At 39.9% G+C, this 12,708-nt stretch overlaps 1 protein-coding gene across 2 annotated transcripts in view; it reads right to left on the reverse strand.

Moving 5' to 3' along the window:
* Window positions 1-869: 869 nt before the first annotated feature.
* The window catches only part of strn3 (striatin, calmodulin binding protein 3), a 29,876-nt gene continuing 18,037 nt past the window's right edge, over window positions 870-12,708 (reverse strand). The window contains exons 8-16 of one of the 2 annotated variants that reach the window (XM_031745851.2): window positions 12,519-12,658; window positions 12,254-12,432; window positions 11,190-11,237; window positions 10,464-10,585; window positions 9,495-9,662; window positions 9,277-9,417; window positions 9,078-9,185; window positions 8,802-8,888; window positions 870-5,557 (exon numbers count right to left, since the gene is read on the reverse strand). In XM_031745851.2, coding sequence (XP_031601711.2) covers window positions 5,388-5,557; window positions 8,802-8,888; window positions 9,078-9,185; window positions 9,277-9,417; window positions 9,495-9,662; window positions 10,464-10,585; window positions 11,190-11,237; window positions 12,254-12,432; window positions 12,519-12,658 — 1,163 coding nt within the window. In that variant the 3' untranslated portion in view covers window positions 870-5,387. Of the gene's footprint in view, window positions 5,558-8,801; window positions 8,889-9,077; window positions 9,186-9,276; window positions 9,421-9,494; window positions 9,663-10,463; window positions 10,586-11,189; window positions 11,238-12,253; window positions 12,433-12,518; window positions 12,659-12,708 lie in introns of both variants that reach the window. The other variant, XM_031745850.2, reaches the window with a different exon arrangement.

The following is a 12,708-nucleotide window of genomic DNA, read 5'->3' on the forward strand; positions in this document are numbered from 1 at the left end:
TTTCTCTCAGACCATGTACAGAGAGTTAGAGTGGGGCCTCACCTTTCCTCAGCCTTAACACTGGCTCTCCACAAGGCTGTGTACCGAGTCTCCTACTGTACACACATAACTGTGTCAGTACCCATCCAGACAATGCAGTCATTAAGTTTGCAGATGAAACCACCGTGGTGGGGCTCTCTGGGGGTGATGAGACAGCATACAGAGCTGAGGTTGAGAGGCTGTCGGATTGGTGTGCAGACTACAACTTGGACCTCAATATCACCAGGACAAAAGAGCTGGTAGTCAACTTCAGAGGCAGGAAGTCTTTGCTGCAGCCGTGAACGTGGAAAGGGGGGCCAGCTTCAAGTTCCTGGGTGTGCACATGGACACAGACCTCCAATGGAGCTTAAACACCTTGGCGGTTTTAAAGAAGGCCCAACAGCGTCTCCATTTTCTGAAAATCCTCAGAAAAATGGACCTGAAAAAGGAGCTGCTGATCGTCTTCTACCGTTGCTCCATTGAAAGTGTGCTGACATAACTATATTAAAAAAAACCAGTGTGAGTATATTATCTGAATACACAAAACCTCTGGCTTCCATTAGTGCAAGTCCTCCAACACTAGCACCTTACATCACTTCTTGTGGTTTTACCACCTGACATTTGACTTATCGCTGCCTGAAAGTGAAACAGCACAAGGGCTACCATTGTATCACCTGTGCTGTTGCTGTAGAACAAACAGCAAAGCTTACAGACAAGAGTTCCCATAAATTGCTTAAATGTTGCAGGGACTAAATTTAATTAACTTTAATTTGATGGTACATGGACCACAGGAACACCAATCTCTTTAACATGCCGAGTGTTTTCCTACAGAATGAAGAGCAGGCAGCAGGTGTTGTACAGGTACACAGTTTAATAGTTATTATAGAGATTTTATGTACATTTCAACAGCTGTATTCTATGTGGTACAGCCTTTAAAATCTGCTGTTCATAGTTTGTAAATAAAAAAAACAAAACACAAAACTCATCAAATCTCGCAAACAGAATTTTTTTTTCCATTTTTCGGAAGACTAAAAAAAATATTTTATTGTATTAATCATGCATTACACAAACGAGAGTTACACAGTAAACTGTAGCATTGGTGAAAATAAAAGAAAAAAAATTGTTTGGACTTGTGATCAGTCAGGAGATACTCGTGTTACAAATATTTTCAAGTTAAAAAATAAAACAACAACAACAATAATAATAATAATAATAATAATAATAATAATAATAATAATAATAAATAACAACAACAACAAAACTGTGGATTGTAACAAACCAGAACAACAAATTAGACTTCCCCCTTTGGGCCAGCCAGTGAGACAGCAGCTTTTCAAAGAGTGAAGCGATATGATGGAGAGGAGGAGCAGAAGTCTCAGCCTGAACCAAACAAAGCTGCAGCTTCACCTGTTCACACTTGAACTGAGCTCATGCTGCATTCAGGTACCATTTCCCAGCTCATTAAACCAATTATTTGCCGGTTTGTTATTGGAAGTTGCCCTTTAACCAGAGCAGCCCTGCATTCAGATATGTGTACATCAAACTATTCTTTGATCTGTTTGAGGACAAAACTTGTTTTTACACAAATTAAATTTGCTTATTACTAACCAACAAATTTTAAAAAACAAAATAAACCAAAAACACCTCACACAGTGACCACTTTATTATAGGTACCTAAACACGGATGGCGTTTAGTACAACTGCTTTGCTGTAAGATCTGTCTTTACAAATATCAGAATATTCCACTTATAGTGATAGTGTCAAAAATGCGTACTTGCATGTGTGTGAGTGTGTCAGTTCTGTGGGGTCAACATATAAAACGTGGAACTCTGACACGAGTGTACAGAAAATACCATTTAAAAAAAAAAACACAAAAAAACAAAAAAAAAAAACTACTTTTGATGGGTCAGAATATTAGAAACACCTCTCAACATGATGATATTTTGTAGTGTATACCCATGACCTCCCTTCAGGTGATATCAACAAAAAAGAAACAAAACATTACAGCCATAACAAAATGATCTTTATGGCAGCTGTATTATACTATAACAAACTGTTCATGTGTACAGTGTACACAAAATTTTAAAAGTTCATTTCTTAATAAAAAAAACAAACAGAGCTAATTAGATTCAAATATATTGATTATGGGGGGAAAGCATCATTTCAGCAAGTTGTGTATTTGTAGTTCAAGAAGTTCTCCCCTGTAAAACCTTTTAGCTATGACCTCACATCATTTTATCCAGTCTACATAAACAAGGTCATATAAGACTGGCCTAGGAAGGAGTTGGTCAGACTTTTTTTCCACCAGTGATTTTACCGGCTGCAGTAAAAGACATACTGCAGTGTAAATTAGAATGAACAGAATGACTTAGTAAGCATTTGGTACCTTGCATTTATGAATGGCTATGCTTGGATTACATTTTCTATGCAAATTCATTTTGTTTGTACATTTCTTTAAAGCACATAATTAGTTCTGTCTTACACCAGCATTAAGTTGGCAAAGAAATGTAACTTTCTTATGCCAAGTAAGTATTTTAAATATGTAACTTTTTTAAAACTAATGCTAGCATAAGACAAAGCTAAGCGTTAACATGCTAAGGCTGTTGTGTAAAAGATGCAAGAGTTTCACTGTGGAGTAATGAAAATGTATCTTGTGCTTGGAGTCTTTCAGTTGATGATATTGGACTTGCATGCTGTACCTCTGGAGCAAACACCTTATCACTGTGATAAGCTGCTGTTTCACACTGGAATGTGTGCCATGTTAGACATTAGCTCGAATGGACAAATGTATATTAAAGGTTGATATTTAGCATCAGGACAGCCGCTAACAGACACAGCTGTCCCTCTCCTCAGCTGTTTCAACTCGCAGCAGCAGTTCCTGTCTTTACATGATTTGAGATCAGGGCCCAAAACTGAAGCCAGATGTCTTGACAAATCAGACTGAGGTGAGGGGTTTTTGGTTAATGGGTCATCCATTGTGGCAGTAACTATATTGTGGATTTTTAAAAAAAAAAATTAAAAAGGACTATAAAAACTAGATTTCTTTACACAAACAAAAATATGTAACTACAGTAATGCTGAATCCTCCGCTTGTTACACTGTTAAACGTGGGGCTCTGATTGGCCAAGCAGGAGGCTGAGGTCTGTGAGTATTAACCAAAACATTCTCAGAGGCAAAAAGAAAATCTGATATTAAACCCAGTCTGTTTGCTCAAAACATTTCTTCTTAATTTTCCCCCCTTTACAAGCTGTAAAACTTGCTCTGCAGAAGTTTTAGTTCAGATTTAATTATTAAAAAGTGAAAGAGAAAAAACGAGTTCAAACATCACATGTTCTGTTCTCAGGTTGACTGTTGACTGAAGGTTTAAAGGAAAAAATCCCCCTGAGATGTGATTTCAACAGTTAAACATCTGATTAACCTCTGGGCTTTCTCTTTAGTACAGTTCCTCAGGCAGTCTTACAGCAGGGTTTAATGTGGCTAATGTGTTGTCACTGTCACTAAACAGATGCTAAAATTGTTGTGACAGGAGGAGTGTTTACATAGACACAAGTACCCCAGTTCTGATCATACTGTGAATGATACATAGAACAGTTTATAGCTTCCTGTGTTGGGACACGGGCATCTCGCATGATGTCCACCTGTGGAACAGCTTAGATGTTCTATGCTTATAATTTGGCAAATGTTTTTTGAGCAGCTAATTAAAATACACTTTAAACTCATACACATATGAATTAGACTACACACAAAACACTTGATTACCAGATATTTTTGCAACTTGGAAACGATTTTGAACAGGCCAAACGTCTAAAATCAACTTAAATAGCTGCTACTTTTCAGTGTTACGGTATTAAAAGATTGGTGATTCAATCTTTTGTTTCTGTCCAGGTAGCTGGCAGCATTCAGAAACCTGGGTCAGATGTTTGCTTGTAGCTTTTCACTCTTCTTTCACATGAATCCAGCCAATCAAGAGAATTTGACACAAAAAAAACAAAAAACAGATCTAAACAGACGCTCTTTTCCACGTAAACTCTCTGAAGAAGCAGTGTGTACAAAGCACAACAGAGACACTGGTGTTTAAGTTTTTTCTGTTTTACCAGAGCTTAGCACAGCCATGAAAATGTCAAAATTGTTTCTTCAGACTGTTTTGTCTAGACAGGAGATTAATGTAATGAGAGGATGTTTTAGGCTCTCTCCTGAGGCAGGTGACAGCCAGTACAAAACCGTACTCAACTCGAATTCTTTGCTACTCTATATTTTTGCTAGTTAAACTAGTAGTTAGCTCTACTAAATGGATAGAAAGAAAGTGCAGACTTTGGAGACTCATTAGAGTGATCCACTCTTGGACATTTCTAGCTGTATCACCTCATGTTAAGTGACTGGGAGAGCAGACTGCTTAATGCACTACAGTTGTGCTTAGATTTGGGTTCATATGCCACTGAAGCTTCAATACCTGGGGAGTAGTAGAGCTTTCTCTATGTATAACAAACATAGAGAAAGCACTGGCAGCCAATTAGAACTTCATTTGGGACTGCAAGCCTGCTCTAAACTGCCTTGAAAGTAGAGTTCTTAGAGTTATTAGAGAAAAATTAGCCAAATGGGGGTGAATTCAGTACAGATTCCAATAAACTTCTCACAAAGGCCATTTTTCGAGTGGTAACTGTCTCCTCTCAGACACGCCCGAACATTTACCAAATGGGTAAAAATCAGTTCTCAGCATTGAGTCCATTGTCCCATTGAGTGGGACAGAAAGAGAAACAGGGGAAAGGTGTAGTGCTACGATTCCACAGTTTAATGTGCTACATTTGACCGTCGCATTACGATGCTAAATGACAACAGTAAGAAATAAAAGAGCGATGGGTTAACTCATCTAGATGTCAGGCTGTTTTCCTTGACCAGGTCTAATTTTTTTTTCTTTTTGGGGGGGGGGGGATTTTTTTCTTTACGTCTGCCCTCTGCTCCAGCTCTCCTGTCTGGGATCAGGAGTCACAGTAGTGTTAATGAATAGGGATAGGCATGTAGTGTCAAAGCTACCTTAGGGATTTGTGAGTGGCCAGATGGGTTTCAGGCAAGCTGCTCCAAGTTGATCATTAAACACATTTCTGCTGTCTCTTCAATTAGCTGTAGGGAGATCACACCATTCCACCTCTTAACTTAAAAACTTGTGTAAGAAAACTGTGTGTTTGTTCGGTTGTCCGTTGGAGATTCTGTCACCTCCAGTCTTTCATATTAATATATATTCTGTGTTCAGAGACCTGAACAGACCTGAATCCTGTTGTGTACAGACTAGCCCCTCTCTCTTTGTCTGTCTGTGTCCCTCACCTCGAGGTCATCTCCTCTTTTTTCTTTTGTTTAAATCTTCTCTTCCTCGTCTATACGTAGACTCTGGCAAGGGCGTCGGCTCCAGCGGAGGCAATGTAGGCCTTGGAGGGGTGGAAGGCCACGTCGTAGATGGCCTCCTCGCTCTTCTTACGATGAGCTGTGATCTCTTGAACACACGTTTTACTGTCTAGGTTCCACAGACGCAGAGAGCAGTCGTGACCTGAGGAGAAGAAGAAAAAAGTGTAAGCCATTATGTCATTTTTGTTACAAAGTCATTTGCACAAACCAAACTCATTTCCTTCTCATCTGACTTGAAAAGTGATAGAAACAAATGATAATGTTATATTAAAATTTTGAACGCACTGCAAGTTTTGTCACACAGTTGTCTTAACTGCCATAACATGAGCAGAAGCAGGAGACTTAGGAAGGCACATGTGCTTAGTTTCTGTGATCAAAACTGACCCTGCGCTGGGAGATGTCACCCAAATCCAGCTTAGCTGCTACCTGGACCAAATGAAAACTATCATATAGAAAGAGAGTGAAAGGTCAGCTAATTTATCTCTAGCTCTTGGTGCTTAAATAGCTGTAAAATTAGCTTGCTCTGTAATGTTTCAAATTAACCACTGCCAAAATTGTCTGCACAGCGTCTCCCAACCTTTTGGAGCCACTCCACATATTTTACATTAGAAAAATCACACGGCACACCATCAAACCAAAAATGTCACAAAAAGCACATTGATCATTTTTCCCTGTGCATCAGGCATAGCAGAATTGGTACGGTTTGTCCCCAGGATACCTTTTTTGCTTTGTTCTGACCACTACTCATGCTAGGACCTTCATCTGGGTCAGAATTTTCTCCAGGACACAGGTCAGATTGACTTTTTCTTTTAAAATATTTATCTATTGCTATTTCGCGCTGCATTCACAGTATTACTATTATGTCATTTCTTCTTCATCTTCTTCTGTTTTACTGGAGGTTAGCATTCTATTATATTGTCTCTTATTTCTAACATTTTAAGTATCAAAAAAATTAAGAAAATACAAAGAAGTAGAGTGAGAAAAAAAAACCTGTAAACCTTAGTGCTTCCAAACCTGCTGCCCCTTTAGGAATTAAGAGAGTAAGTAGCAGCCAGGTTCTGCTACTCAGATGCACTTAATTATCAGTGAGTATGAGAACCTCTACAACAGCAGACGTTTTTTGGCAGTTTTAAGCTTTTAATAAGATGATATTGGAGAAGAAATTCTTTCTGCCCTTCAGTTTGGGAAGGGTTATAAGGAGACTTCTAAACAGTTTAAAGTCCAGCATTCTACAATGAAAAATATTCTAAAGGAATAAATTAAGCCCATAAAGAAATGTCAACAACCCCCAATGAACCGAACCAGTGTTTGGTGTTATGCCATACACTGTCTGTAATAATAAAGATATAAATGTTTACATGCACTGTAGCTGGGCTCTCTCCAAGGATAAAGAGCTAACATGCAAGGAGTAGCTAGGCAGAAATTGAATCCACCACTGACATGCTCTCATCCTTAAAACCTTGATTATATATTGTGCAACACGCCAATAATTTGGTAAGGCGATTTCTTAGTATTGGCAAATAATTTTAATTGTTCTGCTGATAACTGAAAAATAAATAAGGACAGACAAAAGAAAGACCCTTCAACCATGTTATGAGGGTTGCCATTGGATAGTTTGTCCACCAGAGTGCAGTATACTCGGATCAGCTGGTTGCTGTTTCCCCAACAGGGAAGTTGCAGTTGGGCAGAGCAAGTAATCCAAGACTTCTCGTGACAATAAAACAAAAGTATTTTTAAATTTCATTTTCATATTATCTTGGTTATTACACGTAGCAATTTTTAGGGAAATCCATTTATATTTTGTGTATCTAGAAGAAAAAGCTTTATTGGCCAATATATATTGCCTATTTTTAAAAATCACCAAGTATTGGTCTGAAAAATACTACATCAGTCAGGCTCTACAACCATCATACCAAATAATTGCAATATTATGTGACAATGCATTCTGTGCCCCAGGTGAAACTGAGTGCAGCTATTATGTGCCCTGACAAACGTCCACAGCTGAAAACTGAGCATATTTCCAGCCCAAGACAAAGAGACCTGCTGACTTGTGGTTAGCAGACATTTTTTGAAAGGTCACAGAGAAACTGAGTAATTGAATGTGTGACAGGACCAGTGAAACCCACATCACAGCCTGCTCTTTGGATCCTGCTATCAAACCCCAATTGTCCAAATTGGCTAAGATGTGGCCACTCTTCTCATTGAGTTGACAGTTCCTTAATACATTCAGTATTAAGTGAAACAGTGGATGGAAATCAGTGTGAACGGCTGATGTCATCACCAAAACTGAATGTTACAACCTGAGACACCAAAAGTGCTTTTTGTGCAGGGGGTGTGCCTATCAGACTATGATAGGAAAGTGCATCACCTTTTGGGGCTGACAACCTGAACAGAACCTGGGCCAAAGACATCTGACCTCAATATGGAGAGGCACCAGTGGGTTGTCTGGGGAACCAGTAATCCAAACCTAGATGGGCAATGCCTACACCATGAGCTCTGTCACTAAGCCTGATTAATGTGTCTAATTGTCTAAATGAAATGTGGAAAATCTTGGATGGAAGAGCTGTGGGGGGACCTGTGCTTGGATTGTGAGACAGGGCCAAATAAACTGTCAGTGATGGATCTATAGGTGGTGCATTAACTAAGTCAGCTTTTTCCAGATCCTGTCTATAGCCAGACACAGTGAAATTAGTAGATTTTGGATTGATACATCATCAGAAAACCTCACAAAACATACATTGCTTCTTAGTTGTACGGTGAAACAGAGAAAACAGGTGTTTTGTTTTGGCTAACCAGCGCAGCAGGACTGGCAGCATACTGGTCTGACAACTCTAAAACTGGGTCAAAGGACTCTGAGAAGAGGATTGTGCCTTGTAAGAGCAGCACCTCCCAGGACTTTCTCTACTAACGTGACCCCAGTGCCAGAGCTCATGACAAAATGCATGCCCTTTGGTCTCCGTCAAAAGACTCCTCACATGGGAAAGCCAGCTAGCCAGATGAAGTGTTCGTGGTGAGGTCAGGAGCATAAGGATTGAGGAATGACTGCGGTGACAGGGGTATATACGCAGACGGGGCCTAATATATAGCACTGCAGGTCATTTGAGTTAAAGGTGTGAACAAAGCCGTTGTGAGGCAAGTGTCCTAGTTCAACACGCTTAAAAATCAATGCTATATGTGTTGTACAAGTAAATAGACTGAAAGGGAACACTCAGTTATGTAATGGTACAAAGCAAAGTTGAACTAACTTACACAGATTTCAATCTTCACTAGTCACCATCTACAGCACGCATGAAGAACTGTAATAACTTTCAGAATTTAATTTTAAAAAAGCTAAATTAAATTCAATGCTTTATTTTGAGCTCCAGGAAGACTTTTATGGGACTTACTGCCAGACATCAGGTAGATGCCGTTGGGATCCACGGCCAGGCTAGTTACTGCATCCAGATGAGCCACCATGGCATGAATCACTTTACCTGCACAGAGAACACAAGGCACACCTAAGCACTTCAAAAAGCCTGAAAGACTAATTTTTCTCAAGTCAAAATAATTCAGAGTCACTCTATACACAGTATCTGTAGCGGGAGCTGTGAAACCTGATCTCACCGATCAGGATCACCATCTTTGGAGTGATGGACACAGCTGGGGAGTTGCTGCAGACTAACCTGACTTGTTATCAAAGAATTTGATGTGTCGATCTTCATGAGCAGTGATGGTGACTGGCAGTGTGGGATGACTCACCACCTTATTTATATGATTTGACCCCGGCAGAGCTGAGGAGGGAGAGAAGAAGATAACACTGTTTCCTGTCCTCAAAAACCCATCACACACCTCATATCTGTTCATGGTTGTTTGTGCTCTTACTGCCATCTCCCTGTCCTTTGAGCACCAGTGCTTGCTGGGAAGTTTCCAGGTCATACACCACCACATCTCCGCTATTAAAGGATGCCACCATGTGAGCAGGGTCACAACCATTGAAGTCCACCGATGTAGGGATCCCGTGCTCTGCTGACAGATGTAAACATCAGCGAGTCTGTTCAAACTCCCTCCTGCAGGAAGTGCACCGTTTTTCTTCTTCTTACCATGGTTTGTATTGAAAGTGCTGATGCAGGGGTTTTTCTCTGTTGGGTTCCACAGCTTCACTGTTCCGTCGGCCGAGCAGGACAGGAGGCGGTTTTTGATACCGCTGTATGCCAATCCCCACACAGCATCCGTGTGTCCTAACCAGGAACCTGCCAGGACGCTGGGATCTGATTGGAAGAGAGATAAGAAATGAGAGGGGCCTTGTGTTTTTGTAACTGTACATTTATCTAACTGACAAATATTCCCAAATGAGAGAGAAAACTTTAACAAAGGGAAGACATTTTTGATGTCTTTGTAAGGTTTTGTGAAATAAAATGTTCCCAGAAATTGTATTTTCCCAAGCAAAGACATTTTTTAAAATGCAGCATCTTGTTCAGAAAGTAAAGACAAGAGAAAAGCAGCCTTAAAAGGAGCAGAGCTAAAAGCAAAAACAAACAAACTTGGGAACCGTGATTCCAAGAATAAAACAAAAAAAGAAAAAGACCATTTTTGGGGAAAGCAGAGCCATCTGAGGAAATCTAAAAAAAAAAATTATGTTTTTGAAAAACAAGGAGATGATCATGAAAGGAGACAACCGGTTTACTTGTTTTTCTTTTGGCTGTTGCCATAACGAGTCGCCACAGTGGATCATCTCCCCATTATTAGTATACCCTTCTGCTACACCAACACTCGGCATGTCCACTCTCACTCAATCCATGAATCTTCTCTGTGGTCCCATTTCCTCCTGCCTAGCAGCTTCATTTTCAACATCCTTTGTCCAACATATCCACTGCCCCTCCTCTGTGCATGCCCAAACATCTCAGCCTTGTCGCTCTAACTTTTCATAACTGCCCAACCTGAGCTGTCTCTGCCATCTTCAGCTTGGACTCTCCTCTTTTTGTTAGTGCCACTCCAAACCATACACCATAGCAGGGATCACTGCCATCTCTTAAAACCTTTTCCCTTTCACTTAGTGAAATGGTGTGTACCATAAGTGTCGTAGGGATCAACATTTGAGCTGGGGATGTTCCACCATTGGATGGTTGCGTCGAGACCACCACTAAAACACTGTTCACCACTGGAGGTCATCACCAATGACAACACTGGTCCACTGCAGAGAGAAAAGAGCATCATCACCAGAGCTTTGATACAATACAAACAGTTACTGATGATGTCAAGTGCAAACAAGACATTTTCTGATATTTTAATCAAATTCTTTATTTATTTATTTTTAAATATTAAAAAAACAAAAACAACTCTTCAGACATATTTTAATACAATTTTTTCAAATTCAAATGTTTTAGTTATTTTTAATTCTACTATTATCTGGCAATATGGTCCATTAAATTTTCCAGATTTTTTTTTAACACTTTTCTGTTACTTGGTGTTTTACTTACATTTTTCAGACATATTTTCTGCTGCTGAGCTTATTCTCATGCTGTAGCTACAGGGTGTCCGCCAGTCTTAATCACTAGTAATGCTCATTTATTCATAGCTGCTGCCACTAAAAAGAATTTGTCTTCCTGCCAACAGCAGTTCACCACAGGTCTGAAATGACTTTTTTTGTTCTTTTAACTCACATTGTTTATATTACTTGTGTCACTTAAAAGATGAACAAATCTGATGTGACTTGAAAAAGTTAGAAAACACCATGGAACCTCAACCATCAAGTCAAATTAGAACCTTAGACACACTGTGTGTGTTTGGATACATACACATGCGCTCTGAATGTGAAGATCGGTTCCACGTCGAAAGAGGCACTTCTGGAAAAAACAAACAACAACAACAACAACAACAACAACAACAGTGAAATAAATATGCAGATTGTTACTTCATCACCAAACAGACTCTTCTTCAACTCTGTTACAGGCGGCAGTGACTGTTTTTCACTGTACGACAGTAAGTCCTGAGGGGTATTATTTAAAGGGATTATTTGTAAGACACTGACGCATCAGAAGCTTGTGGTGTGAGTTTGAACAGAATAGTGCCATGGAAATGCTGCGATGAGGAGAAAATGAGATGCTAATACTGAAGGATCTGTCAGGTTTGTAAGGAGAGGATTTTCCTCTGAAGCAGAGTGAATAAAGGCTTTTCTACATGATGAGATGAGGAAATACTGTCCATGCTGAGCGTTCTTTTCTCAACCAACTGAACTTTTTCTTTTTTTTAAAATTTAGGATACCCTTTAGTAAGTGATATTTGCTTTGATCAGAGCTTTGCAATGTTGCCCGTATGTCAACCAGCTCTGAGCACTTCACTGCAAATGGTTTCCAGAAGCAACCCTTGCAACAAGTTAATCACTGGAAATTCTTTCTTCAATAGAAGACCATCATTTAGGTTGTGTAATGTAAAGCATAGATAGAGCAAAAAATATAGAGCAAACCACCTTATTATTTAACTATTGCAGTCATGGCAAGAACTGTTCAGCTAAGAGAAACGAATATAAGGATGCTGTAACTAGAGAAGGTATCATTAGGATCACAGCAGCAAAGACCAAGGTGTTCAGGTGCTGGCTGTTTAAGTTAAGGGAATGTCTTATTTTACATAAAACTATATAATTTGGTGTCTGTGAAGGTTCTCAGTCATCCAGTATAAGGAGCTTGAAAAGAAAGGAGTTCTTTAAGTTTCCTTGAAGACGCTTCACCTCTCATCCGAGAAGCTTCTTCAGTTCAGAACTGAAGCACCTTGGACTATATATTTTGGTGTAATTTATGCCAAAGTCTTGATTATTCTGGTAATACTGCTTGGAGGTTTATGTGTACATCTAGTGTTACCCTACTTTTTGGCAGGGACGGTCTTGGTGAGGTTCCACAATTTAAGGGTGTGATCCTCGGACACGGTGACCAGGCAGGGCTCAATGGGATGAAAGTCTAGTGCTCGGACACCATCGAAGTGGCTCCTTAGCGTGTACTTGGGGTTCCATGTCTTCCTGAACGAAGACTCCTTACTGGACGGCAGCTAAGGAAAACAAGATGACTGTTAGCGCAACTTCTAAAGAATGTTTGAGTTTTAAACTCCAGCTTAGGTTTTGTTTTTCCCCTTACATCATAGCCATAGTCAGTTTCATCGTTGGTGACTGTGAGGTCGGCAAGGTCACCCAGTCCCAGCACGCTCTCCAACACGTCATCTGACCCCCCAAGTAAGAAGGACTTTCCCCCGCCAGTAGGAAACGGTAGAGGCTCCGCTGCAGAGTGATTGGCTTTAGTAAACACACTGTACCTCTTTATTACAAGA

This window comes from Oreochromis aureus, linkage group 19, assembly GCF_013358895.1.
Source record: "Oreochromis aureus strain Israel breed Guangdong linkage group 19, ZZ_aureus, whole genome shotgun sequence".
Classification (NCBI taxonomy): domain Eukaryota; kingdom Metazoa; phylum Chordata; class Actinopteri; order Cichliformes; family Cichlidae; genus Oreochromis; species Oreochromis aureus.